The sequence below is a fragment of the Echinops telfairi genome, unplaced genomic scaffold (assembly GCF_000313985.2).
Source record: "Echinops telfairi isolate 266 unplaced genomic scaffold, ASM31398v2 ScPeMD7_70;HRSCAF=299, whole genome shotgun sequence".
Classification (NCBI taxonomy): Eukaryota; Metazoa; Chordata; class Mammalia; order Afrosoricida; family Tenrecidae; genus Echinops; species Echinops telfairi.
Genome location: NW_022103968.1, coordinates 19,477,037 through 19,501,639, shown reverse-complemented (window position 1 = coordinate 19,501,639; position 24,603 = coordinate 19,477,037). Strand labels below are relative to the sequence as shown.

General features: G+C 39.1%; 1 protein-coding gene across 3 annotated transcripts in view; it reads left to right on the top strand.

Annotated features, from left to right (window-relative positions):
- The window catches only part of ADD3 (adducin 3), a 139,022-nt gene that overhangs the window by 82,520 nt on the left and 31,899 nt on the right, over nt 1–24,603 (top strand). For all 3 annotated transcript variants that reach the window (XM_045291178.1, XM_004700935.2, XM_004700936.2), the window contains exon 2: nt 21,104–21,327. In XM_045291178.1, the coding sequence (XP_045147113.1) occupies nt 21,133–21,327 (195 nt within the window). In that variant the 5' untranslated portion in view covers nt 21,104–21,132. The remainder of the gene's footprint in view (nt 1–21,103; nt 21,328–24,603) is intronic.

Genomic DNA, 24,603 nt, shown 5'->3' with positions numbered 1-24,603 from the left:
AAAAAAAAAAAGAGTTCACTGCCCATCTATAGAATGGAGACTTGGGTTGCTTCCTTAATACTATCCCATCATCTTCAGTCTCCTTTTCCTCCATGTTAGCAAAGAATACTAACTTTTTTATATGAATTAATTAGGAGACATATAATATCACACACCCATTTTTGAGATTATTCTTCATATCAACTAGGTTATACTTTTTCAGGCTAATCTTATTTTCTCTACCAGGTCAGAGCCTAGACCTATGACTGTGAAACAGCAAGCTTATATGCTACAAATGACCAGTCCATTCTGGATGAAATATTAGAGTGTATACACTCAACATCAGAATCCATAGTACCCAACTCCTCTTTCTAAAGCCCCTAATTATACAATGTAGCTTAGGTTACACCTGGGGGCAGACTGAATTTGGTAAATGACGGGGGAGTTACTTATTTATTATTGATTCATACAATTTTGAGCTCCAAGCCCTAGATTTAGTGCTTTTATGTTCAAGTAAGCCTCCTTTAAAGAAAATCTAATCTATGATGAAGTATGTTTTACCAAATATATCGCCGTAGAATGAAGGCATAGGTTTGAGGCAGAGGGTAGAAAAGAGTTGGAAAGATTTGGCAAAGGATCCCAGCAGGTTTGAGCTTGAAACGACTCCAAGTTGGGAGGAGGAGGTGGCAGGGTAGAAAAGTAATAATAGTGCTGTGGTTAAGAACAGCAGTCTGCTCAGCTTTATATCTCAGCTCCACACGTTTCTTACGCGACCCTGTACTTCAGTTTTCTCGCCTGTGAAATGGTGTTAACAGCACCTACCCACTATAAGGTTCTTATGAGGATTAAATGAGTTAAAACCTGCTGCATTCTTGAAACAATGCTAGCCAATAGTTGTTTTTTAAGGTTATAATGTAAAAATGTTTAGTGAACATTTTTGGTTAATGACAATGTACAAACCAAAGTACTAAAAAGATAGGTGTCTGTAATGGAGGTTGGAGTGGCTGAACTAGCCTAACAAGGACTTAGAACTCAGGCAGACCCTTGAGGGCAAGACAGATTCCCAGCAGCAAGTCATAGGAGAGTCCAGGTGCACGAGCAGTCAATGTCAGATCCCGGCATGAACTGTAGAGCATAGTGACAGTGTAATTTGTTGTTAAAAACAAAATCCAAACCCACTGCTGTTGCAGTATAGCAACCCATAGAATAGAGTAGAACTGACCCATGGGGTTTCAAGGGCTATAAATCTTTATGGGAACACACTGCCTCATCTTTCTTCCATGGAGTGTCTAGTATGTTTGTTCTGCCAACTTCAACACCTAACCCACTGTGCCACCAGGGCTCCCTGTAATTTATTAAAAGGTAATGTGTGTAAAAGTCCAGATAGTAGCAGAAGGTCTGTGTAGCATTAGAGATCACCTACCCTAAGCCACAGTGTGAGCTATCTGTATCTACTGACCTCAGGGTCAACTGATAGAAAGGTTTAGACTGAGACCCAAGAAACAGAGCTTGTGTGTAGACTTCCAATTTTGAAAATATTACAAGTTACCCAAAAGAGAAACAAGAAAGGGATTTAGATTGCTTGGGAGTGGGTGGAGGGGCTGAGAGCTGAACAGGTTTTAATCATTAAGAATCAGACACACGCAAAAGTATTGCTCCAGTGAAAGTCAAACATCAGAGTGGGTTCAGCGGCAAGACTGCTGAACTCGTTTTTTTATGGCTGCTTTTGTAATCCAAAGGGCCCAGAGTTTGGCTTGATGCTGAAGCTGCTGGGGTGGGGCCCATGATCCCTGATGTGGGCAGAGAATAAGACCTGGATGGTTCAGTGGTCGAATTCTCACTTTCCATCCAGGAGACCTGGTTCGATTCCCAACCAAATGTACTTCATGGATAGATACTATCTGTCAATAGACTTGTCTGTTGCTATGATGCTGAATAGCTTTCAAAAGAGCATCAGACTAGGAAGAAAGCCTTGTGAGTTACTTCTGAAAATTAGCTACTTATCAACCACGATGGACCTTTCTACAGTTGAGGCGATGGCACAGAACCAGGCAGCATTTTGTTCCTTTTGCATGGGGTCACCATGAGCTAGGTGACCCTGACATCAGCTAACAACAAATGTGGGGAGAAAAACAGAAGTGTTTTACAAATGGCAAGCTACCTAGCTGATTTGAGCCAGTGTCTCTTTTTATATACTCAGCTTTTGGTTAAAAGAAAAGATATTCTATTAGACTACAATACTTTATGATTTAATCAATATTTGAGTAGCATTTTAGCCACTATGAAAGCAGCAGTGTCCATTTAATTTGTGCTGGCATTCATTGTGAATCTTCATGGAGTTTTACAAAGCAATTCCAGGTCAGAATTTGATGTGACAAAGATATTCATAGCTTCTTGCTTCAACACTGTTCCTCTGTCTAACATAGTCTGCAAAGGCCATGCCATTGTGAAAGACATTTATGAGGGAGCTTGAAATAGTTTGAAATGGAATTAGAAGGTAATGGAATTAGGAAAATGGAATTAGAAGAGAATGAAATTTTTCCGTGAACTTTTTGTAACCCCATCATGTGCTGCATTAGTTTAACCATACCAGTTTTCTTGTTCAGGTTGCTATTTTGGAGAGGGGTGTGATTCTGAAGAACTAACTTGTATTTTCTCTGCAAAGGATTACTATCTATCACATCTTTGTAATGGTAAAAAGAACAAACAAACAAACAAAAAAAACCCACCTCCTAAAATAGACACTGGCAGATTCGTTGGGCCAGATCTAAAGAATGATTTCAGATCTAAAGAATGATTCAGTTTTTTAAAACAACAGATTTCTGAGGTTAACTAAATATCTTTCAGTGAACTTCTCAAAACCATGATCAAATTTCAAAAGTGGCAAGTTATAACCAACAAGTGTTGATTTAAAAAATAATAAAATTTACCTGTGTTCAATAAGTTGTGTTTTCATGGTTCATTATTAAGATTTAACATAAAGAAAATAGATGAGGTCGTGAAGATCTTGAAATCCTCCTTACTGGAACTCTGAAGGCAGGAACTTCCTCTTCAAATCACTCCTTTGGAGCAATGATGTGTTGAGCTACCCCGTTATTGGATTGATTTTTGCGGCTGTATTTTGTAAAGCATACCCATGAAAGCCAAACATCTTTAGCTGGAGTATCTGAAATAGTAGATCAGATGAACTCTTAGGTTTTATTTATACCCTGTATATAAATCCTCCATTTCTTAGAAATAAAGAACTTTGCCCATATTTCTTGTGTCCTTTCAGTCCATCATCCCCGTTGGTGACAATGACCACATGAGAAATGGAACAAAGAAGTAACAGTCTCCAAATCGTTTTTTCTAGAAGAACCTCTATTGGTGACTTGTTTTATTTTGCAAGCTCAGCTCATTTTAAAATTATGATCTTTGTAGATTTACTTAACATTTCTTTAGAATACGTTTTGCACTAGGTAAAAATCCAAAGGTTGAAATTTGGAAGAGTTTTCTACAATATTTGTTTCCTGATACTCACTTTGAAAAATAACCGTTCCTGAAATGTCTAGAGTAGGTATGCAATAATAGATAGTTCCACATCTCAAGAAACTCTCAAAAGCACGGGCTTTAAAATGTTCAAGCTCAGTGCTATGCAAATAATTAAAATAGACTTTAGTTCATGAAGTATGTGAAAGTTGATTTTTTTAAAATCATTTTTGGTCCAAAAGGACTTCCATATAGTCAAGAGCCAAAGATTTAAAGTATCTCCAGAAATTGAGAGCAATGAATCTTTCTTTAAAAGTTATAATCTCCAGTGATTTCATTTTTACAACCTTCTCATTAATCATGAGCTGTCAAGTTCTGGATAGTTTCCTGAATCTCAGTTTTTAAAATTTCACTGATACCAGGGGACTCGATAACAGAAACTAAATGTCTGAGAGGCACAGCCAAGTAATCAATCTACTGGTCTTCAGTAACCTTTCAGCAAAAGGTCTCTCTTTGTCTGTGCCACCCTCCACCCCATCCTACCCCCCCCCCACTATATCTAGCAGTTTCATGTAGAAGATAAATGATAACAGGGAGTCTAAAAGCACTTTCTTCATATTTTGTGGATAGGATAGCAAAGGCACCGAAGCTGTGTGGTTTTGGATTCTACCAGATTACCTCTCTCTGGTTGTTTTACAAAACTATATCTATTTTTAAAATCAGCTCTGTTTGCTTTTCCAAATGATTCATGGTAGGAACAATTTTAGCCAACTAATGATTGAGGTTTTTGTATGTAAAGAAAATATACTTTCTCTGTGCTTTTTGTATGGTTTTAAGTTATCAGTGAATGTTATTCTACCATGAATATCTAAATAATATGAAACTGCCTCCCTTTTGTCTCATTGCCCCATTCTTCAAGTACAGAAGCATTCTTATAGAAGGTAATATGAGCCAATAAAATAATGATGATAATTCAGTGGGAACCACCCTCAGTGGTACCCTGCAGTGGATACAGTTAGCCTGTGGACCGACCACCAGCTGAAAACTAGGTTCACCTGACAAGCACAACAGGATATATTAGTATTCCTTACTCTGCACTTACGTTTGAACCATATGTGTTATGATTCCATGTAATACTTCTTTGTTTTTAAATGTACAATCATAGATTCTTTATATGTTTGCTAAAAGTTTCCCTTAATTAGCAGTAGTTTTTCTAAGTATGAAACAAAATTTAAACTTAAAATTTTCTCAAAGCCATTTCTTCCAATTTGGCAGGATAGTACAGGATATTTTATAACTTGATTGCTGTTGTTACTATTACTAGTTTAGTTTTGTTGTGTTTTTTCTTCACTTAGAAGTGACATTTTTAAAAAATTATTTTATTGGGGCCTCATACAATTCTTATCACAATCCATACATATATCCATTGTGTCAAGCACATATGTACATTTGCTGCCCTCATCATTCTCAAAACATTTGCCTTCTACTCTAGCCCCTAATATCAGCTGCCCATTTTCCCCCTCCCTCCCCTCTCCCTCATGAACCCTCCATAATTCACAAATCATTGTTGTTTTGCCATAAGTTACACTGTCCAACGTCTCCCCTGCCCTCCTCTGCTATCCCTCCCCCAGGGAGGAGGCTATATGTAGATTCTTGTAATGGTTTCCCCTTTCTACCCCACATTCCCTCCACCCTCCAGGCATCGCCCCCTCACCACTGGTCCTGAAGGTGTCATCTGTCCTGGATTCCCTGTGTTTCCAGTTGCTATCTGTACCAATGTACATCCTCTGGTCTAGCCAGATTTGTAAGGTAGAATTGGGATCATGATAGTGGGGGGAGGAAGCATTCAAGAACTAGAGGAAAGTTATATGTTTCATCGTTGCTACCCTGCACCCTGATTGGTTCATCCCTTCCCCTCAACCCTCAACCCTTCAGTAAGGGGGTGTCCAGTTGCCTACCAATGGACTTTGATTCTCCACTCTGCACTCACCCACCTTTTTTGTTCTTTGAGGCTTGATAGCTGATCCCTTCGATATGATTTTCAGTTCTTTGATGTCTGCTAACTGGTCCCTTTTACACCTCGTGGTCAGACAGGCTGGTGTGCTTCTTCCATGTGGGCTTTGATGCATCTCAGCTAGATGGCCACTTGTTTGTCTTCAAGCCTTTAAGACCCCAGATGCTATATCTTTTGGTAGCCGGGCACCATCAGCTTTCTTCACCACATTTGCTTATGTTCACCTTTTTCTTCAGCAATCGTGTCGGGAAGGTGTGCATCCTGGAATGCCAGTTGAATAGAACAATGTGTCCTTGCATTGAGTAAGTGCTTGAGTGGAGGCCCAATGTCCATCTGCTGCCTTAATACTAAACCTATAAATATATGCATGTAGATCTGTTTCCCCACACTTATATAAATATATTTACATATGTACATTCCAGTCTTTCAACCTCTATAAATACCCTTTGTCGCCTAGTTTTTCCCTCTATTTCCTTTTACTTTCCTCTTGTCCCACTATCATGCCCAGCCTTCATTTGGGTTTCAGTGATCTCTCTTGGCTACATTTCCCTTGCTGAATCCCTACCAGGCCTCTCACGCCTTCCTTGCCACTGATTTTGGATCACTTGTTGCTCCCCTGTCCCTGGGTTGATCAGCACCACCTCCTTACCCCCGCTTCCCCCTTTCCCGTAGAAGTGGCATTTTTAAGTAAGCTTCCAACAATGCTTTTGACTAAGCAACTGTAGTTTGATTGTTTGCTACATTTCAATATTAAATTTTAGAACTTAGTTTAAAGAAAAATCATTTCCAAAAAAATTTAAGATCAAATTCAGAAATGTAAATGATTTGGACCCATCTTAAGATTTGTCATGAAGTAGGAGAGACTTCCATATTTATACCAGTTTGATAGCTATACCAGACTTTGTACATTTTTTATTGCTATTTTGTGAATATGTGCCATTCTATGCTGGCGCTCAAGACTGTGATCCTATATTTCCAAGACAACACCCTCCCCCCAGGAAAGAAAGTATAGTTGTAATCACTGTATGTGCCTGTTACACATGATAGTCGTCTGAGCCATTCCATCCCTTTGACTGATTCTTTTACACCTAGATTTGTAACCGTGTCTAATTCCTCACATAATGAACAACTTTGATAATCAGAGGCAAATGATTAAATCTCAGTTTCCTTATCTGGAAAGGAAGAAAGCTGATCACTTATTTTTAGAGTATTGAAGAGGAGGAAATGAGATAGTCCATTTAGAGCCAGTCTGTAGAATATTGTTAAAAATAATGTACTAGATTAGCTGACTTGTAATTTAAGAATATTTTTATGCACATATTCATCTCATCATTCTGTGGTGGTTTGTGTATTGCTGTGATGCTGCAAACTATGACACCAGTATTTCAAATGCAAGCGGGGTCACCCATGGTAGACACATTTCAGTAGAGCTTCCAGACTAAGGCAAACTAAGAAAGACCTGGCAACTTACTGCTAAACAAATTTGGCCACTGAAAATCCCTTTGAATGACAGTGATAAATATAACCTAGGTATCTATAGAAATCTCCTCCCTTGTTCTATCCTCTCATGGAATCCCTACCCAAACAAAGGAACTCACTAGGTGAGCTCTGTAATGAAGAGATGACAGTGGGTAAAACCAGTGAAATTGAGGACATAGTAATAGAATTGACCCAATATGAGAAACAAAGAAAATAGTCTCAGGAAACAAAAAGTCCTTGGACAAATTACTTTTGTTAGTTTTCGTTTTTTTCTACTTTAAGATGAAGAACTTGGTAGTACCTACATCAAAAGACTTATGAGGAAAAAAGACTGTTATGACTGTTGAGATATGTACAAAGGCTTGGCTTGTTTGCCACGGTATCAGGCACATTGTATGTTTTCAATAAGAAATTAACCATCATTATTATAATTACCCCAAGCAGGTTGCCATGTTACTTCATCTCTTTGTACAGTTAACTGATTTTAAAAGTGAACAATTCTGTTCAGTAAGCATAAAAGAAATAACTTATGGACTGCAATGTAACAATGACTGATGTAGTGCTAGAAAACGAAGCCCTCGGATTGAAAGACATTCAAAGTATGATTGAGCAGCCTCAAAGTTGAGTTGTAGCTTAATGATCCTTAATGATCCCATTGACGTGTTGAAAACAAAGATGCCACCTTGACTAACACGAAAGTGTGCAAGGTACACCCGACTCACGCCATGGTGTTAATAGCCTGATATGCGTGCAACATTTGGATAATGAGTAAGAACAACCAAAGAAAATAGATACCTTTGAATTATAGTGTTAGCAAAGAATACTATATACTTAGACTGCCAGAAGAGTAGCGCCAACATGCTCCTTAGAAGCAAGCATGTGGAGACATCATCTCACATACTTCTACATTGGGCCTGTTATCTTGAGGGGACTGGTGACTGACAAGGGACATTATGCTTGACAGGGCCAAGCCAAACCAAACTCACTTCCATAGAGTCAGTTCTGCTCATAGTGGCCTGATAGGGCAGAGTAAAACTGCCCCCTGTAGATTTCCAGTTTCCTTTGAAACTTGATGGGAGTAGAAAGTCTCTTCTTTCTCCCTAGGGAGCAGCTGGTAGTTTCGAAGTGCTGATCTTGTGGTTAGTACTTATCTTACGCCAGTTTCTATTATCAATTATCCAAATGTCTTAACTCTTTAGATCCCTAAATAATGTTACCAACAAAAGAGGTGGTTTGTTTCATAACAAATGGGTAAAGGCCCTCAACCCTTTCAAAAGAATACTAAATTAATTGTAAAGATAAAGGTGTAAACTTGAACATGTTTTATGATTACCCAGGATACAACCAATGCCAATTTTATAGCCTCTAATTAGCACATCACATTCATTTATTGGTTAATCCAACTTCCAAAATACTGATTAATGCCCATATGGTCTTCTTTTCAGATACACTTGAGCTAATTTAAAGGCCTTCACCTTTCATATAATTCCTGCTTGTTTGAAATTCAGATTTGTGTGAAATGGTTCATAATGCTTCATGAAACCACTTACCTTTTCCTGTCTCATAATTTTATTTTGGTCTGCCTATCTTCTAATCTTCATTGTCTTCCTTTATCTCTTTTGTATGGTGAGGTAGTTACGTAATTTCATGTCAGCTTGAAGATATAAAAGTGTAAGGATGGAATGTCTAACCTGTCAATCAGGTCACAGCCTGATGGTTCCTCCTTGTGGGTCTGGCCTTCACCTAAGGAGGGTCCTGGGAACCTCCCCCTCCCTCTCTCACTCTCTGCCTTCTCCCTCCTTCTGGCAGACCCTGGTTGCTGCCAAAGCCCTGTGATGGGGCCAACACCATTGAATTCACATGACTTTGCACCCACTGGCCTGTGATCTTCCTGCATTCTGCATCATTGCATGTGGCTGCGTGTGTGTGTGTGTGTGTGTGTGAAGAGGGACTTATGGACTAGTATCGGATTTACGGACTTTACCTGGACTGGGCTGGGATGTTTGCTTGATATATAATTACTTCTTGATATAAAGCTCTCTCTTACACATATATGAGTATCACTGGATTTGATTCTCTAGTAAACCTGGCCTAACACATATGGTTTGCTTAGTACAGAAAAAAAAAGACTAGGTATGTATATAGGATGAAGAGTTATGAGCAAGCAGTATAGTATAGTGGGAAAGAGTTCTGTACTAGGAGAAATTGATTCCCTTTGATGTAGGTGTATGATCTTGGGCATGTTCCATAACTAAAACCGCCTTTGTTAGCTGTTTGTCCTAGAAAGCAAGCGATTTAGACAGGATGTTCTCTTAATTTTTGCCTCAAAGCTTTCTAAGAACTTAAGTGAAAGGGCAGAGCCTTGACTTGTTGGCAACTTATTAATGGGTACTACTTAATCTTTAATAACTTAATTATTTAAGGAACACTTATTCCTTAGTATTAAAGTCAAGCAGACCACCATTCTACTGCGTCTCTCATATAGTTACTCTTATTTGGTTGCAGTAATAGCATGCTAGACACAGACAATCATCCCAGCAAGCCCATGCTCAAGCCCTGGAAGAATTTTAGCCTTTTTTCTCGGTCAGTGTTATTTATGAAATTCCTGTATAAAATTCCTGTAGTTTGAGCAGTCTATTCTCTGTTATATTTCACTGTAGGAAATATTGAGCATAAGACAACTTGTGAATGGCATGCCCATGCATATTAGTTAGTCCTCATTATGATGATATAGAAATTTCTGAATCTTGAATATTGTAGCTTTCGATAGCACCCAAATATGGTTTCCGCTCATCTGTGAAATATCCTCAAATCTAGTCTGAGATATTCCAAAAGAGCTTTCTTAAAAACAGGAGTCATTGTAGCAATATAAGTCTAGTTCTTTGTGTGATAATTAAACCTTTCTCTATTTATGCTCTTTAAAAGTACTATTCGTTTTATTCAATGATGTTGATTTCAGGGGTTTGTTTGTTTTCTCATTTTTTATGACTTAACTAGTTTTAGTTCTGTTTTCCAGATCTATTGATTTCCATATCAGGTGCGTATAATATCTTGTCTAGCTGTTGAGAGTAACATAGCTTCTATCTGATAGAATTTAAAATGAATAAAATTTCACTTGGGCTGAGGATGTGACATGTCATAGTTTGTTCAGGGTTCAAGTTGTTTTCTAGAACTTTAACTTCCTTCATAATTTCACAATAACTTTAATCAAGAAAAATCTATAACTCAATAAACTTTTATTGGTAGTGGTGGTTTGTCTTGTTTTGTTTTGTTTTAACCACATACGCTGCTCTGAAGTCAGTATATCTTTGATTATTGTTGTAAGTATTGGAACAATAGGCCTGGTACTTGAAAGTACAGCCATCTCTTTGCTTATGGTCTAGGGAAAGCTGTTAAATTGCCAAGAATTTTAGTTTGGAAAGACTTCTTATAAGTAATAACTTTTTGGAAGATTTTTTTTTTTTTACTATTCCCAGCCTAGAAATAATACAAACCAGATTGATCTGAAAGAAGCTTTGGAATAGTAAAATAATTCAATTCAGCCACTATTTCTGGCATACTCTGCCATTGTAGGGGCTACAGAAAAGATGGTCCCTGCGTATCCAGACTTGCAGGTGATCAGGTGAGTTTATATACTGTATAATTAACCCATTGAAACTGTACAATCCAGTGGTTTTTAGTCTAATCACAGTATTGTACTGCCACCATGATCATCCATTTTCAGAACATTTTCATCACTCCATAAATGATTTCTACTAGCAACCACTCACTCCTATTTTTCTCCCAAATAATCCTCCTTCCAACCCTACTCCAAATCCTAGGTAATCACTGATTTACTGTCTGTGTTATAGATTTTCCTCTTCTGGACATTCTACATGCAAATATGAAATCATACAACACGTGGTCTTTCACATAACATAATGTTTTCAAGATTCATCTATGTTCTAACATATATCAGGTATACCATGTTCTGTCTATACATCAGTTGATAGTCCTTTGGGTTATTTCTGTTTCTTTATTATGAGTAATGCTACTATGATAATAGCCAAATAATTGGAAGCACCTAGATGAATATTGAATGTGTAACTGCTTAAGCAAATAGTGATCCAGCTACATCCTGGAAGAGTACTAATGGGGGGAAAAAAGGAACGAAACTATTGATACAACAGCTGAGATAAATCTCCTTGGAATTAGATTGAGTGAAATAAAAACACCAAAACCAGTTTTCAAAAGTTGCAAGACACTATTTCGTTATGCAATATTCTCTAAATGACCAAACCAAAAGCTAAAGTGACATTGATCCCAACTCTAACAAGTATGGTTTCCAAGCCTGTGCAGTTAGCAGTCTTACATTTACTCAACAGCGCCACCAGGGCTCCATTCTCTAAATGACAGAATTGTAGAAATAGAACAGATTCATGGCTGCCAGAGGATATCTGCAATTATTTCAAAATAAAGGCTCTATTTAAAAAGACAAAATTCAACCAACATTTTTAACATATTGCCTAGATGATAAATCTTAGCCAGCTCACAAATATATTGAGTATGTTTTCTGGTTTTTAACACAGCTGGCCGGTGCTGCCACTATCGTACATAGATAGCCCTGCCTCCGGTAGCAATCTCCTCACTGCTTGTCCAGCTCTGCCCACTGCCTGCTGCCAAAGTCTGTGACACATATTCCATCTTTGTTATTGAAGCACCCCAATTATTTTTACCAATTTTTGTTTTAGTTAAAATCACTCAGGGTCTATTTCTAGGTCCTGTGTGTCAGTTGGTGAGTTCCATAGTGTTGTTGTTAGGTGCCATCAAGCCGGTTGTGATCCATAGTGACCCTTGGCACAACCGAAGGCAACACTGCATGGTCCTGGGCCATTGTAATTGTTTTATGGCTGAGCCCATTGTTGCAGCCACAGTGTCAGTCCATCTCCTTGAGGGCCTTCCTCTTTTACACTGCCTCTCCTCTTTACCAAGTATCATGTCCTTCTGCAGGGACTGGTCTCTCCTGACAATATGTCCAAAGTATGTAAGACGAAGTCCTGCCAACCTTGCCTCTGAGGAGCACTCTGGCTCTGCTGCTTCTAAGACACATCGGTTGGACCTTTTAGCCGTCCATGGTCTTTTCAATATTCTTTTCCAGCACCATAATTCAAATGCACTGATTCTTCTTCAGTCATCCTTATTCAATGTCCAATTTTCATGTGCATGTGAGGCAATTGAAAATACCATGACTTGGGGCAGATGCGTCTTAGTCCTCCAAGTAACATCCTTGCTTTTCATTACTAAAGAGGTCTTATGCAGCAGATTTACCCAATGAAACTGGTCTTTTGGTCTCTTGACTGCTGATTCCATGAGCATTGATTGTGAACCCAAGTAAAACTAACCCTTTTCTCCTTATATCATGATGTGAACTATTGGTCCAGTTGTGAAGATTTTGGTCTTCTTTCCATTGAATCGTAGTCTATTCCACAGTATGCAGCATTATAAAAAATCCATAATGTGCAGCATTATGAAGCCCATAAGCACATGCCAGACCCTCTCTAGTATGCATTAACATAAAGCTATCACACGTTACCTGTTACTTGCTTTGGGTTTTGAGACTTACTTCATTAACAAATCTAAGTGGATTTGAGGACATGCCCCTAATTTAATATGCATGCCTTTTCTTTTAGCCTAATAGCTCCGATATGATTTGTAAGTTTATTTTTGTGAATGTTTCATATACTGTCCTACGTATGAGAAGTTCGTAAAGGTGTACTTGCTTCTCTCATCAAATTCAGGAGTGTCTGGGGGGCGAAATGCTATTTCCTTTGACTGTGCTGGCATTGATTTGTTTTACATTGGATTATTTTTTAATTGTGTGCATCTTTTTTTTTTATAAGTTCTCATTTTGAAATTATCTCGGACTTAACAGGGAAATTGCAAAAATAGTACCAAGAATATCTGTCAATTCTTCATTCTGATTCCCCAGTTAATATCTTTCACAGCCATATGACAATGATCAGTTTTCAGGAAACTCACATTTATGCCAATACTGTTATCAAATTTATAGATTTTATTAGAGTTTCATCAGTTGTCTCACTAAGAATTTTTTCTTTCTGATGCAAGATCTAATCTAGGATTGCACGTTACATTTAGTTTTCACACATTTCTGGTCTTCTTTTCTCCTTGACTCTGAAATAATTTCTCAATACATCTTTATCTTTTAGGATCTTGATGTTTTTTTCCAGGACACTGATTATTTAATTTGTAGAATGACCCTCAATTTTAGATATTTGGATTAATTTGATTCGGAGGAATAAAATCATCTAGTACAATTTTCAAATGATTGCAGATACTGAAACTTTACCCAAAAAATATGATTCCTAAGTATAAGTAATGGGTTAAGGAACGGACTAGAAATGTAATTGGCCATATCTTTAAGTTACTCTGTCTGTAGAGTGTATGTACTTGTTTAGGTGCTTGTTTTTAAATATCTAACCAAAAAACTCTATGCTTTCCAGATGTCCAGTTCACAGTGATAAATAGCCCTTCATAATACTCAGATGTTTTTGTTTTTCCCTTTTGTTTAAAAATTTTTATTGGGAGCTCTTACAGCTCTTGTAACAATCCATACATCAATTATATCAAACACATTTTTACGTTGTTGCCATCATCATTTCCAAAACATTTTCTACTTGAGTCCTTGGTATCAGCTCCTCTTTGTTTCCCCTCCCTTCACACCCTCCCACTCTCGTGAACCCTTGATAATTTATAAATTATTTTTATTTTTATATTTTACACCATCCTCTGTCTCCCATCACCCATGTTTCTGTTGTTCATCCATCATTGCATTCGGTTCCCCCTTTCTCCCACTTCTCCCCTCACCTTCCCCTTCCCCTCATGGTCTCACTACTTTCAATATTCGTCCTGAGGGATTTATCTGTCCTGGATTCTGTATATCAAGAGCTCTTATCTGTAGCAGATTTATAAGATAGAACTGGGGTCATGAGAGTGGGGCCGGGGGGAAGGAAGCATTAGAGAACTAGAGGAATGTTAGGTGCTGTACTGCACCCTGGCTGGCTCGTCCCTTCCTTGTGACCCTTCTGTGAGGGGATGTCCAATTGTCTACAGATGAGCTTTGGGTCTCCACTCCAACCCGAATCGTTTGCATCGATATAATTGTTTGTTTTGGATCTTCTGATACCTGATCCCGTGGACACCTTTTGAACACACTAGTTGGTATGTTTCTTCTATGTGGGCTTTGTTGCTTCCCTGCTGGATGGCTGCTTGTTTAACTTCAAGCCTTTAAGACCCCAGACACTATATCTTGTAATAGCCTGGCACCGTCAGCTTTCTTCACCACATTTGCTTATGCACCCATTTTGTCTTCATCAATTGTATTGGGAAGGTGAGCATCACAGAATGCCAGGTTATTAGAACAAAGTCTTCTTGCATTGAGGGAGGACTTGAGTAGAGGCCCAATGTCTATCTGTTACCTTAATACTTATAAATATATGTGCATAAAGCTGTATCCCTATCATTATAAATTTATTAACATACCTTGTTTCCCCGAAAGTAAGACATCCCCTGAAAATAAGACCTACTTACGATTTTGCCTCTTGCTGAAATATAAGGCATCCCCCGAAAATAAGACCTCCCCAAACATAAGGCCTCCCCGATAATAAGGCCCCCCGAAGCTACTGTAACTTTGGACTCTGGACCGTAGAGGCTAGCACTGCTGTGCAGCTCACTGTTGGCCGCAGCGCAGCCAGAGCAGACAGGAGGTGCAAGTAAATGTACCATAGATTATGAGTAAATGTACCACAGATTGTTGTACTTGGAAATAATGGTAGTAACAAGAAATTCTTGATACTGTAGGATTCACAGTTTGTCTGGTTATGCTGGTTTGTGATGACAACTACTACTGTACCGTATACAGGTAATAAATTTCCTTTTTTGTTGTTCAACAATTAATGTGTACCGTATTCTTCTTCATGGAAAAATAAGATATCTCCTGAAAATAAGACCTAGCGCATCTTTGGGAGCAAAAATTAATATAAGACACTGTCTTATTTTCAGGGAAACGGTATTCACATGCCTGTTTATACCTCTATAAATGATTTTTGCCTCCTAGTTCTTTCCTCTATTTCCTTTTATTTTCCTCCTGTCCCAGTATCATGTTCAACCTTCATTCAGCTCTCTACTTCCTCTTGGCTACATTGAACTTGATCGAACCCCACCAGGCATTCTATGCCCTCCTCACTATCGATTTTAGATCTCTTGTTCCCTTGTCTCTGGGTTTGTTGGCTCCCTACTCCCTTTCCCCCACCTCCTCCCCTCTCCTGTCCCCCTGGAACTGCTGGTTCAGCTGTTTTCTCCTCAAAATTATTTACCTGCCTATGTTATATAGATAGACATGAAAAAACAACAACACAAACCCTATGAATAGTTTCAGGTCTGTCTGTTGACCCTTATGAATTTTCTCTGATCGGGTCTGATGCAGTGGCAAGCCCTGCCCTAGAGTCTGAAGTCTGTTTTCAGAATTCCTCATGAAATTCTGAAAATTGCTTTTACTCCCTGAGATAAGTAAGGTTTATTGCCCCACTCTGGCCAATAAACACATGTGGGATTAACTGAAGGGCAGAGAGATAAATGGCTTGGTGAGCCTTGCTTTTCTAGTTCTTGAGTCTCTTGCTTTGTGATGGTCAGACCAGGGTGCAGCTGCCTTAGCCAGTTCTCTGCCTCAGCTTGCAAGGCTCACTTCCTGCAAGACAGCCCTGAGGAGAAGCCACATGGACCTACCCTGATGCAACCCTGGGTGCTGGAGCAGCCGTGTGGAGACCCCTGCCAGTGCTGAGATGCTTACACGCTCTCTGGTTTAGCTTTCCTCCTGCAGTCGGCGTCATTGCGTGTGTTTTGTGAGATTGAGGAGGACTTTGTGGACTGGTGTTGGACATATGGGTTAATGTTGGACTTAAGGGCTTGGACAGCACTGGGTTGGGATGCTTTCTTAATATACACTTACCCTTTATATAAAACTCTCTCATATACGTATATGAGTTTCTGTGGATTTGTTTCCCTAGTTTACCCAGACTAACACACTCCCCTTGCTGCTCTGTTGTGCTCCCTTCGTGTTATGCCATGGTGTTGTGGGGCTGGGGGTTAAGGTGGTGAAACCAGGCACAGTTCCCTCACTGTGTCTTTGGTGATATCCCCCATAGCACTGTGGGTTAGTAAGGGGACGTTGTGTCTCCTGGTGAGACTGACCCTACTATGGTTCTCTTTGTGCTTTGGCTGCTCCGAGCAGGAATATCGTCCTCAAACTTGGTGGGCCAGGATATTCTCTCTCTCTCTCTCTCTCTCTCTCTCTCCCCCTCTCTCTCTCCCTCTCTCTGTCTCTCTCTCCCTCTTAGTTTGCTCCCGTATGGTCTGGGCAGACCTGCCACACTCCCTGACATACCGGCATGAAGCAGTGAACTAACTAACAGGTCTGTAGGACCAGGCCCTATCCCAGCTATATCGACCCCCCTCCCCAGAAGAATGCACTACAGAGGGTAGCACTGAAAATCTTTTTTTTTTTTTAACTCAGAAATCTTGAAAATGCTTTCATCTTTCTCCAGTGCTTACATTAATACATGTTTTATATAGGCAGACATCTGATCGATTAAACCTTCTTCTGAGTAAACATCTATTTGTAACATTTTCTGAGACTATGTAAAGTTTTCTTCCCACTCATGCATATCAATGCAATTGCACATATTTTTACACATTGATACATTTTTTTCCCTTTGAGTACTTTTGGCCTCAGTTTACTTTTGCTTCAGATAATAATTTACTTAACTTAAATGCTTTGTTTTAAAGAAAATCGCAAAAAAATATACTGTTATTTTTTGAATGTCTTTATGTAAAGAAATATATAACAACCTGCCATATAACATTTCTTCAAAGAATCGAGTCAGTTCTTATTCCTCTCATTCCTTTGTTTACACACTTCTTCCTCTATTTTCTTTCTGATTATAAATTACTGTTTCTAAGATTCTGTTTTTCAAGTGGTGCTTCACAGTCATTAGAGAATTATGAATCAGTTTGCTCAATATCTTTTTGTAAAGGATTAAAATGAAAGAATATAGAACGTATCAAAATTACTACATAGTAAGGGAAAGTATGTTACAGATTTATTGTTGCTATTTATCTTATGGATTTGTGAGTACTGAGTCACAATGTAAAATATATTTTACTGTGGCTTGCTGTTTTTAAAAAGTTTGAAAACCAGTGTTCTAGAGTGTTTCATCTATTAGTGCCTTGAACCTAATGTTCTTTAAACATACATGTTGGTTAGTTGCTACATAAATATTTGGATAAGATTTTTAAAACTAGAATTCTGTTTATGTTTGGTATCTTGAGGCTGATCTCCTTGGCCAAAGACTACATCAGTGGAAAACCTATAGTGTTGACAAGTTTTACAAAATTACTTTTATAACCTGCCTTCTACATAATTTTCTATTTGAAAAACATTTTTTTAAAGATTATGTTTTCCCCTTAATGAAGTTTACATTGATTTTCACTGGTTTTTATCCCTTAGAAGTATAGGAAAGCATACATGTGAGAGAGAGATTAAAAATAGAGTTGGTCAGTTTTAAAGAAAACAAGGCCTAGCAGCAACAATTAAGAGAGAAAGAGAACGAGCCTTGGAGCCAAGTTGTTTCAAGTATCATCTGGAAGCAGAAATATTTACCATAGGATTAATTGTTTAGGGTAAGAGAAACTGGAATGTACCACTTGCTTCCTTTAAAACATCCCTCCTTGGTGGCAGTAGAACAAATCACAGTTTAATAGATGTTATGACCTTTTCCAAGCCATGGCAGTTCTTATACCTTTACTCTCTGAGCAAGAATAAAATGTTTCCAACACTGAGTACTACTGAAAAGCTGGAATTGGCACTTGAACTATTCCTAGATCTGGGTTATGATAAGAGCCTGGGCGTTAGAATTAACAGACCAAATTTAAATCCCTTTCCCAGCACTTGCTCCCTATTTGACCTGAGACAAGTTACTCTCAATGGCTTTTTTCCTCATCTGGGAAATGGAGACAATAACACCTACCTCATAGGGTCACTATGGGTCTGCATCAAACTTGATGGTAGTGGCTCATATGATTCTGAGAAGTAATTGAGCTAAGGTATATAAAGTTCACAGACCAAAGGCTAGCACACAAGAGCTCAGTACAAAGAAATAGGCACTTGCATTGTGAAGTTAACCAAAACAACTGTAAAACATATCACCTCAAAAGACCTTTCAGATAGTCCTAGATCTTGCATGCTGTGATCTGTCCCACAGCAAGGCAGTTAAGGACCTTTGATTTGATGTAGTATCCATCATTGCCCAGAGATTTTCTAACAATAATTTGGTGTTCCTGACTTTAGTGATGGAGCATTATAGCATTCAAAAACACCTTAATTATACAAAACCTCATTTTTTACATTCCACTCACACCAATAAGTTGCTTTACCATCAAATGTAAATTTCATCAAATTGTATGATATAGTGTTTAAACATATTCCATGAATTTTTATGTTCTGTAGTAAAATAATTTTGGTAACTCACAGAATGTGGTAAGTGAGACTGATGTTAGGAAGTAGAATTAAACTCAGTCTTAACGTGTTTTGCAGAAATAATTTAATAGAGTGAATTAATATTTCCAGGAGCTGAATTACTAATACAAAAACATTCAGTGCTTATACATAGCTTGTACAGACTACTTGGGAACAAAGCAGCTTCCTTTGAATCCTGTCAGTGTTCTCCAAATTCTATAGTCTAACTGTTTTCTCTGGATTCTGTCAGGAACACTACTGCTAGAGAGAAACACAGACAGTAACTTCACTGGGTGTAACTGCAGTTAAGAGAGAGGACTGTTATCTCTGGACATTTCAGGAAGTGAGGTTTCTAATGTAAGGTGGCCAGATTTTAACATTGGTAAAGCGGGACAAAGGCAGGACACCATTGATAAAACTCATATCCTGGTGAAATAGCCACATGGCAGCCGAAAAACCGTATACTCTAACTTGTCGTGCATTCTTTCCAAAAATCGGGACTTTTTAAAAACGCCACGGGACACAGGAAAAATTGTTAAAAATCGGGATGTCTGGTCACCTTATTCTAATGAGAAAGTAGCCTTTACTTTTTCCTTTCTGAGTTGTGTAGATAACTGTTCTGCTGGGGTTCTGAGGTTTTAAAAAAAATCTCTGTAGAATTAGAATTTCAGGTTCACAACAACTCACAACACACCCACACAGAGCCCTTAGCTTCCTACATGAATGAAAAAGGAATATTTGAATGTTTTACATTGAGTTACACGCTGTTATAAAATAATTTTTCCCACCAGTAAAATGTCACATGTATAAACTAATACTATTTTGCAGGATGGCTTTTCTGTCACCCAAGCACATTCTTCCCCCCCCCCCCATGAGTGTGTGTGCGTGCATGCGTGCCCACTTCCATTTCTCCTTCCCTCCTTGTACACCCCTTTTGCATTTTCTATACTTAGCTCAAAACAACAACTGGAGAAAGGAATGTACTGGGTCCATGATTTCCCTTTCTCCATGCTGCCTCCTGCCAGTCACCTCTTCAACACTGGAGGAAGTATTCCTTTCATCAGCAGGGCTGTTACTCGGTGCTGTGTCAGTGCCACGCAGTGCGGTCTGTTGCTAGTCTGCAGTTTCTTAAAAGCACTGAATATGACTGAGCATTAGAAACTTTTCTTACACTTTGATGTTGTCGTGACATCTAAGTACATTCTTTTGTATTTTACATAAATACTGTCAACAGTACATTGGAAATTAAGAAAAGAAAACCCTTTCTTGTAGATAACTTGAAAAGCACCGAGCCATCAGGCATCAAAGACTCAGAACAAAAAAACCATATCAATGGGAATGAGGGAGAGTGCAGCGTAGGGACCAAAAGCCCATCTGTAGACAATTGGACATCCCCTTATAAAAGGGTCACAAGGAAGAGAAGAGCCAGTCAGGGTGCAGTATAGCACCAATGAAACATAACAACTTTCCTCTAGTTCTTTAATGCTTCCTCCTCCCCACTTCCCCCCACCCCCCTCAAAATCTGGCTATACCAGAGCATGTCCACAGGTACAGATAAGAGCTGGAAACACAGGGAATCCAGGACAGATAAATCCCTCAGGACCAATAATGAGAGAGTAGCGAGACCAGGCGGGTAAGGGGAAGATGGGGAGAAAAGGAGGGAACTGATCACAATGATCTACATAGAAGGGGCCCCTCTCAGGGGGATGGGCAACAGGAAAGTGGGTGAAAGGAAACATTGGTCAGTGTAAGACATGAAAAAATAATAATTTATAAATTATCAACGATTCATGAGGGAGGGTGGGCAGAGGAGGGAGGGACAAAAAAAGCGCACTGAACTAGATGACTTCATCTTTTAACACATGCAGTCCCAGCTGAAGGGTGGAGGACCATGAAATGACAGTTCGATGAGCTGTAGCTGGCTAGTACTCAGTTGTAGCAAAGCCCAAATGAATTTGTTTCCTGGGCATCAAATCAAGAATTATCCTAAGCATGAATAATAATCATGATAATTAAGTAGATCATAGCTGTTCTTTTTATTTTTTACTAACTCTTTGTTACTTTCTTTGAGTTGAAGTTCCTTCTGCATAAATTAAGTAGTCTGATAACCCAAAATTTCCCTGGGAAACCATTGAATCATTTGCAAAATGTAAGACCTTGTTTCCCTCATGTGGTAGAAGTTACATCCTATAGCATGTCATAGTCTTGAAATGCCACTGATGTTTGGCTCAGCATGCAAGTGGCAGGGAGCGACAAGAAGAGAAACTCAAGGATGATACCACTTGTGAAACGTTGCCATCTAGATGGACACCTTAATTTTGGATATAATGACCATTATAAAATGACCGTTAAAAGTTGAATTGGCAGTGATGGTGTTATAAGTAAGCACAAGTTTCATTAGCTCTGTCAATCTCAGTTTCCCATTTAGCATGATTAAGAGTTTTACAAAAGTTTTTGTTTGTTTTTTTTGAGAAACTACTAAAGTTACTACTGTTATTACTTGAAAGAAAAGAAAAAAAAATTCTGTTTGTGAATTTTGAGTAAGCTATTGAACTTGTCACCAATGTCTTCCTTTTTTGTGTTTCTTAATACAGATAAGGCAGGGGCTTAACTGACCTGAAGCATGAATTCAGACGCCAGCCAAAATGTGATCACTACTCCTCCTCTTCCCAGCATGCCTCACAAAGAGAGATACTTTGACCGCATCAATGAAAGTGACCCAGAATACCTTAGGGAGAGGAACATGTCACCGGATCTACGACAAGACTTCAATATGATGGAGCAGAGGAAACGAGTTACTCAGATCCTGCAAAGTCCTGTGAGTTGGAACTTATTAGAAGAATGTCTTTTTTTTTTTTTTTTTTAATCTTCCTCTTTGGGAACCTTGATGTAATGAAGTAAGGAGTGTCTGTAACAAACAACCCTCTGGTTTAAAGAGAGGAAAGGATCAGTTGCTCCTGGTCCTTCGTAGGAGAAATGAACCACCTAATTTATGTACGACTTTCAAATAACTAACATCATTTTTGGTACTATATAAGTTCTTACTGTGTTTTCTGGGAGAACAAAAAGTGTTACTGAACTCAAGGACACCCAATTTGGAGTAAAAATCTGTGATGAAAAGAAAGGTATAACTGAAGGGTAAAGGTTCAAGAAATTAATTAGGTCCGTCTCATACACATAGATGCCTTCTTCCTTCCTGTACCTTGACAGAAGCATTTTAAAAATATTGCCATTAAAAACAAAAACAGGAAAAAAAAACTGCCATGGAGTGAATTTTGACTCATAGCCACCCTATACGACAGAGTTGAACTGTCCCTATGGGTTTCTGAGACTAAGCCTTTACAGGAGCAGAAAGTCTCTTCTTTTTCCTGCAGAGCAGCTGTTGGTTTTGAACTTCTGACCTTGTGGTTAGCAGCCTAACTCGTATCCCACTATGTCAGTAGTGCTCCTTTTTTGGCAGGCTAGTGGTACAAATGCAGCAACCTAATGGTTAGCAGTTCAAACTCACCCAGTGACTGTGTGGGGTCAGGGAAGTGTGATCAACTACTTCTGTAGGGATTATGCCCAGGAAAACGCTATGGAGTGGTTCTGTTCTTTAACACATGGGGTTGCCTTGAATTGGGAGGCTGGCTGAGTGGCAGCTAACAATAAAACGTGTTACATACACCTATCCAAGCACACACACCAGAGAAGGAAGTAGATTAAAAATGAATTTTAAACTTAGTAACACAAGCTGAAATTTTTATCTGTCTAGCAATGTTCAGATTTTTTAAAAGAATATATTAATTGCAGTAGATGTCAATGGAGGGCATATCTGATTTCCTTTGGCTTTTTTGGTGCCACAGACATGCCTCTATGGTCCATACTTCATTACCTATTCTCACACCAACTGTTCTTCCCACACGACTCTACATCTGTGCTGGGTTCAATAATCCATTGCAATGGGCAAACAACTCACAGAAAATACTCCCAGTTAAGGAGGCTTATTAGGGAAGTTAATGGGATCTGCACACAGTAAGGATATAGTCGTTGGTCTCCTCAGCCAATATCCAGGTGTCTTCTCTCTCCAATTCTCAGCCTCTCAGCCACATGGTAGCCAAATCTCTCTCCAGTTCTTTGTCTTTTAGTCACATGATCCCTTGGCTTTTGCTTCCATGGGCCAGGAAGTCAGACCACCTATCACTCTGTCCTGCAATGCAGTAGTCTCAGACCAGGTGAGGAGAAGGTACCCTATAGTCTGCGCTTCTCCTCTGAGTCTCTGAGCCTCAGTCTGCAATGCTTCTGGTCTTGGCAGGCTCAATCATGTGGACAGAGATTTTGAATGTGCTTTCCCAAGGTCCTTGGGGTTTCTCTCTTCTCTTACACTGCTTCAAAGAATGGCTCATCCTCCGGTCAGGGTGCAGTATAGCACCGATGAAACATACAACTTTCCTCTAGTTCTTCAGTGCTTCCTCCCCCCACTAGCACGACCTCAGTTCTACCTTACAAATCCGACTAGACAAGAGCATGTACACTGGTACAGATAAGAGCTGGAAACACAGGGAATCCAGGACAGATAAACCCCTCAGGACCAATAATGAGAGTAGCGAGACCAGGAGGGTAAGGAGAAGGTGGGGTGGGGGGAGGGAGAACCAATCACAATGATCTACATATAACCCCTTTCCAGGGGGACAGACAACAGAAAAGTGGGTGAAGGGAGACAGTGGTCGGTGTAAGACATGAAGGGAAAAAAAGTAATTTACAAATTATCAAGGGTTCATGAGGGAGGGAAGGTGGGAGAGGGGGAAAATGAGGAGCTGTTATCAAGGGCTCAAGTAGAAAGAACATGTTTTGAAAATGATGATGGTAACATATGTACAAATGTGCTTGACACGATGGATGGATTGTAATAAGAGCTATATGAACCCCCAATAAAATGATTTATAAATAAAATTTTAAAATGGCTCATCCTTATAGTCAGGGAAATGATCATGAAAACTGACCAATCCCCCCTATTAGTGTTACACACACCCTATTTACATAATCCCACCCAATCATTTGGGAGTTACAAAGACTTAGGTGGTTGTTGTTAAGGTGCTGTCAGTTGGGTTCAGCTCATAGTGACCCTGTTTTACAACACAACAGAAACACCACCCGGTCCTGCGACATCCTCACAGTTGTTCTTATGTTTGAGCCCATTGTTGCAGCCACCATGTCAATCTATCACATCGAGGGTCTTCCTCTTCTTCTCTGATGTCCTTCTCTAGGCACTGGTCTGTCTGGATAACATGTCCAAAGTACGTGAGATGAAGTCTCTCCCGCCCTTGCCGCTGAAGAACATTCTGGCTGTATTTCTTACAAGACAGATCTGTTTGTTCTTTGGGCAGTCTGTGGTACTTTCAATATTCTTTGCCAACACCATAATTCAAATGCATTGATTTTCCTTTCATCTTCCTTATTTAATGTCCAACTTTCACATGCATATGCGTCATTGGAAAATACCATGGCTTGGATCCAGGCACACCTTAGTCCTCAAAGTAACATCCTTGCGGATTGTGATAAGAGTTGTGTGAGCCCCTAATAAATTGATTTTTTTATAAAATTAAATTTAATTTAAAAAGTAACATCCTTTCTTTTCACCACTTTAACGAGGTCTTATGCAGCAGATTCGAGTAGAAGAGCCATATTAAGACTTGGGTAAAAGGGCCATACTAAACACTTCCACCTCACCACAGTTTTCCTGACAACATGACTGCCATCAAGTCCATGCCGACTCGACTCATCGTAAGCTTGTAGGACAGGGTAGAACTGCCCTTGTGAATTCTGAGGCTATCACGTCTTTCTCTAGTGGAGCAACTGGTAGGAGGTCCCCTATAAGTGATAGAAAATGAGAGAACCACTTGATTTTACATGATTGAAAATGTATAGCAAGAGCTGTGAAAACCCTTAAATTCTCCGTAGCCGATAGTGTCTTAGAAGCAAAATGGGATAGCAAAAAAAAAAAAGTGTTCAAAATGACAATCCATGAGAGAGACAGACAGACTTACTACTACAGAATGAATTCATAGTATTATGCTTAATGAAACTGATGTCCCTTAAAGTAGAGTTCCACACA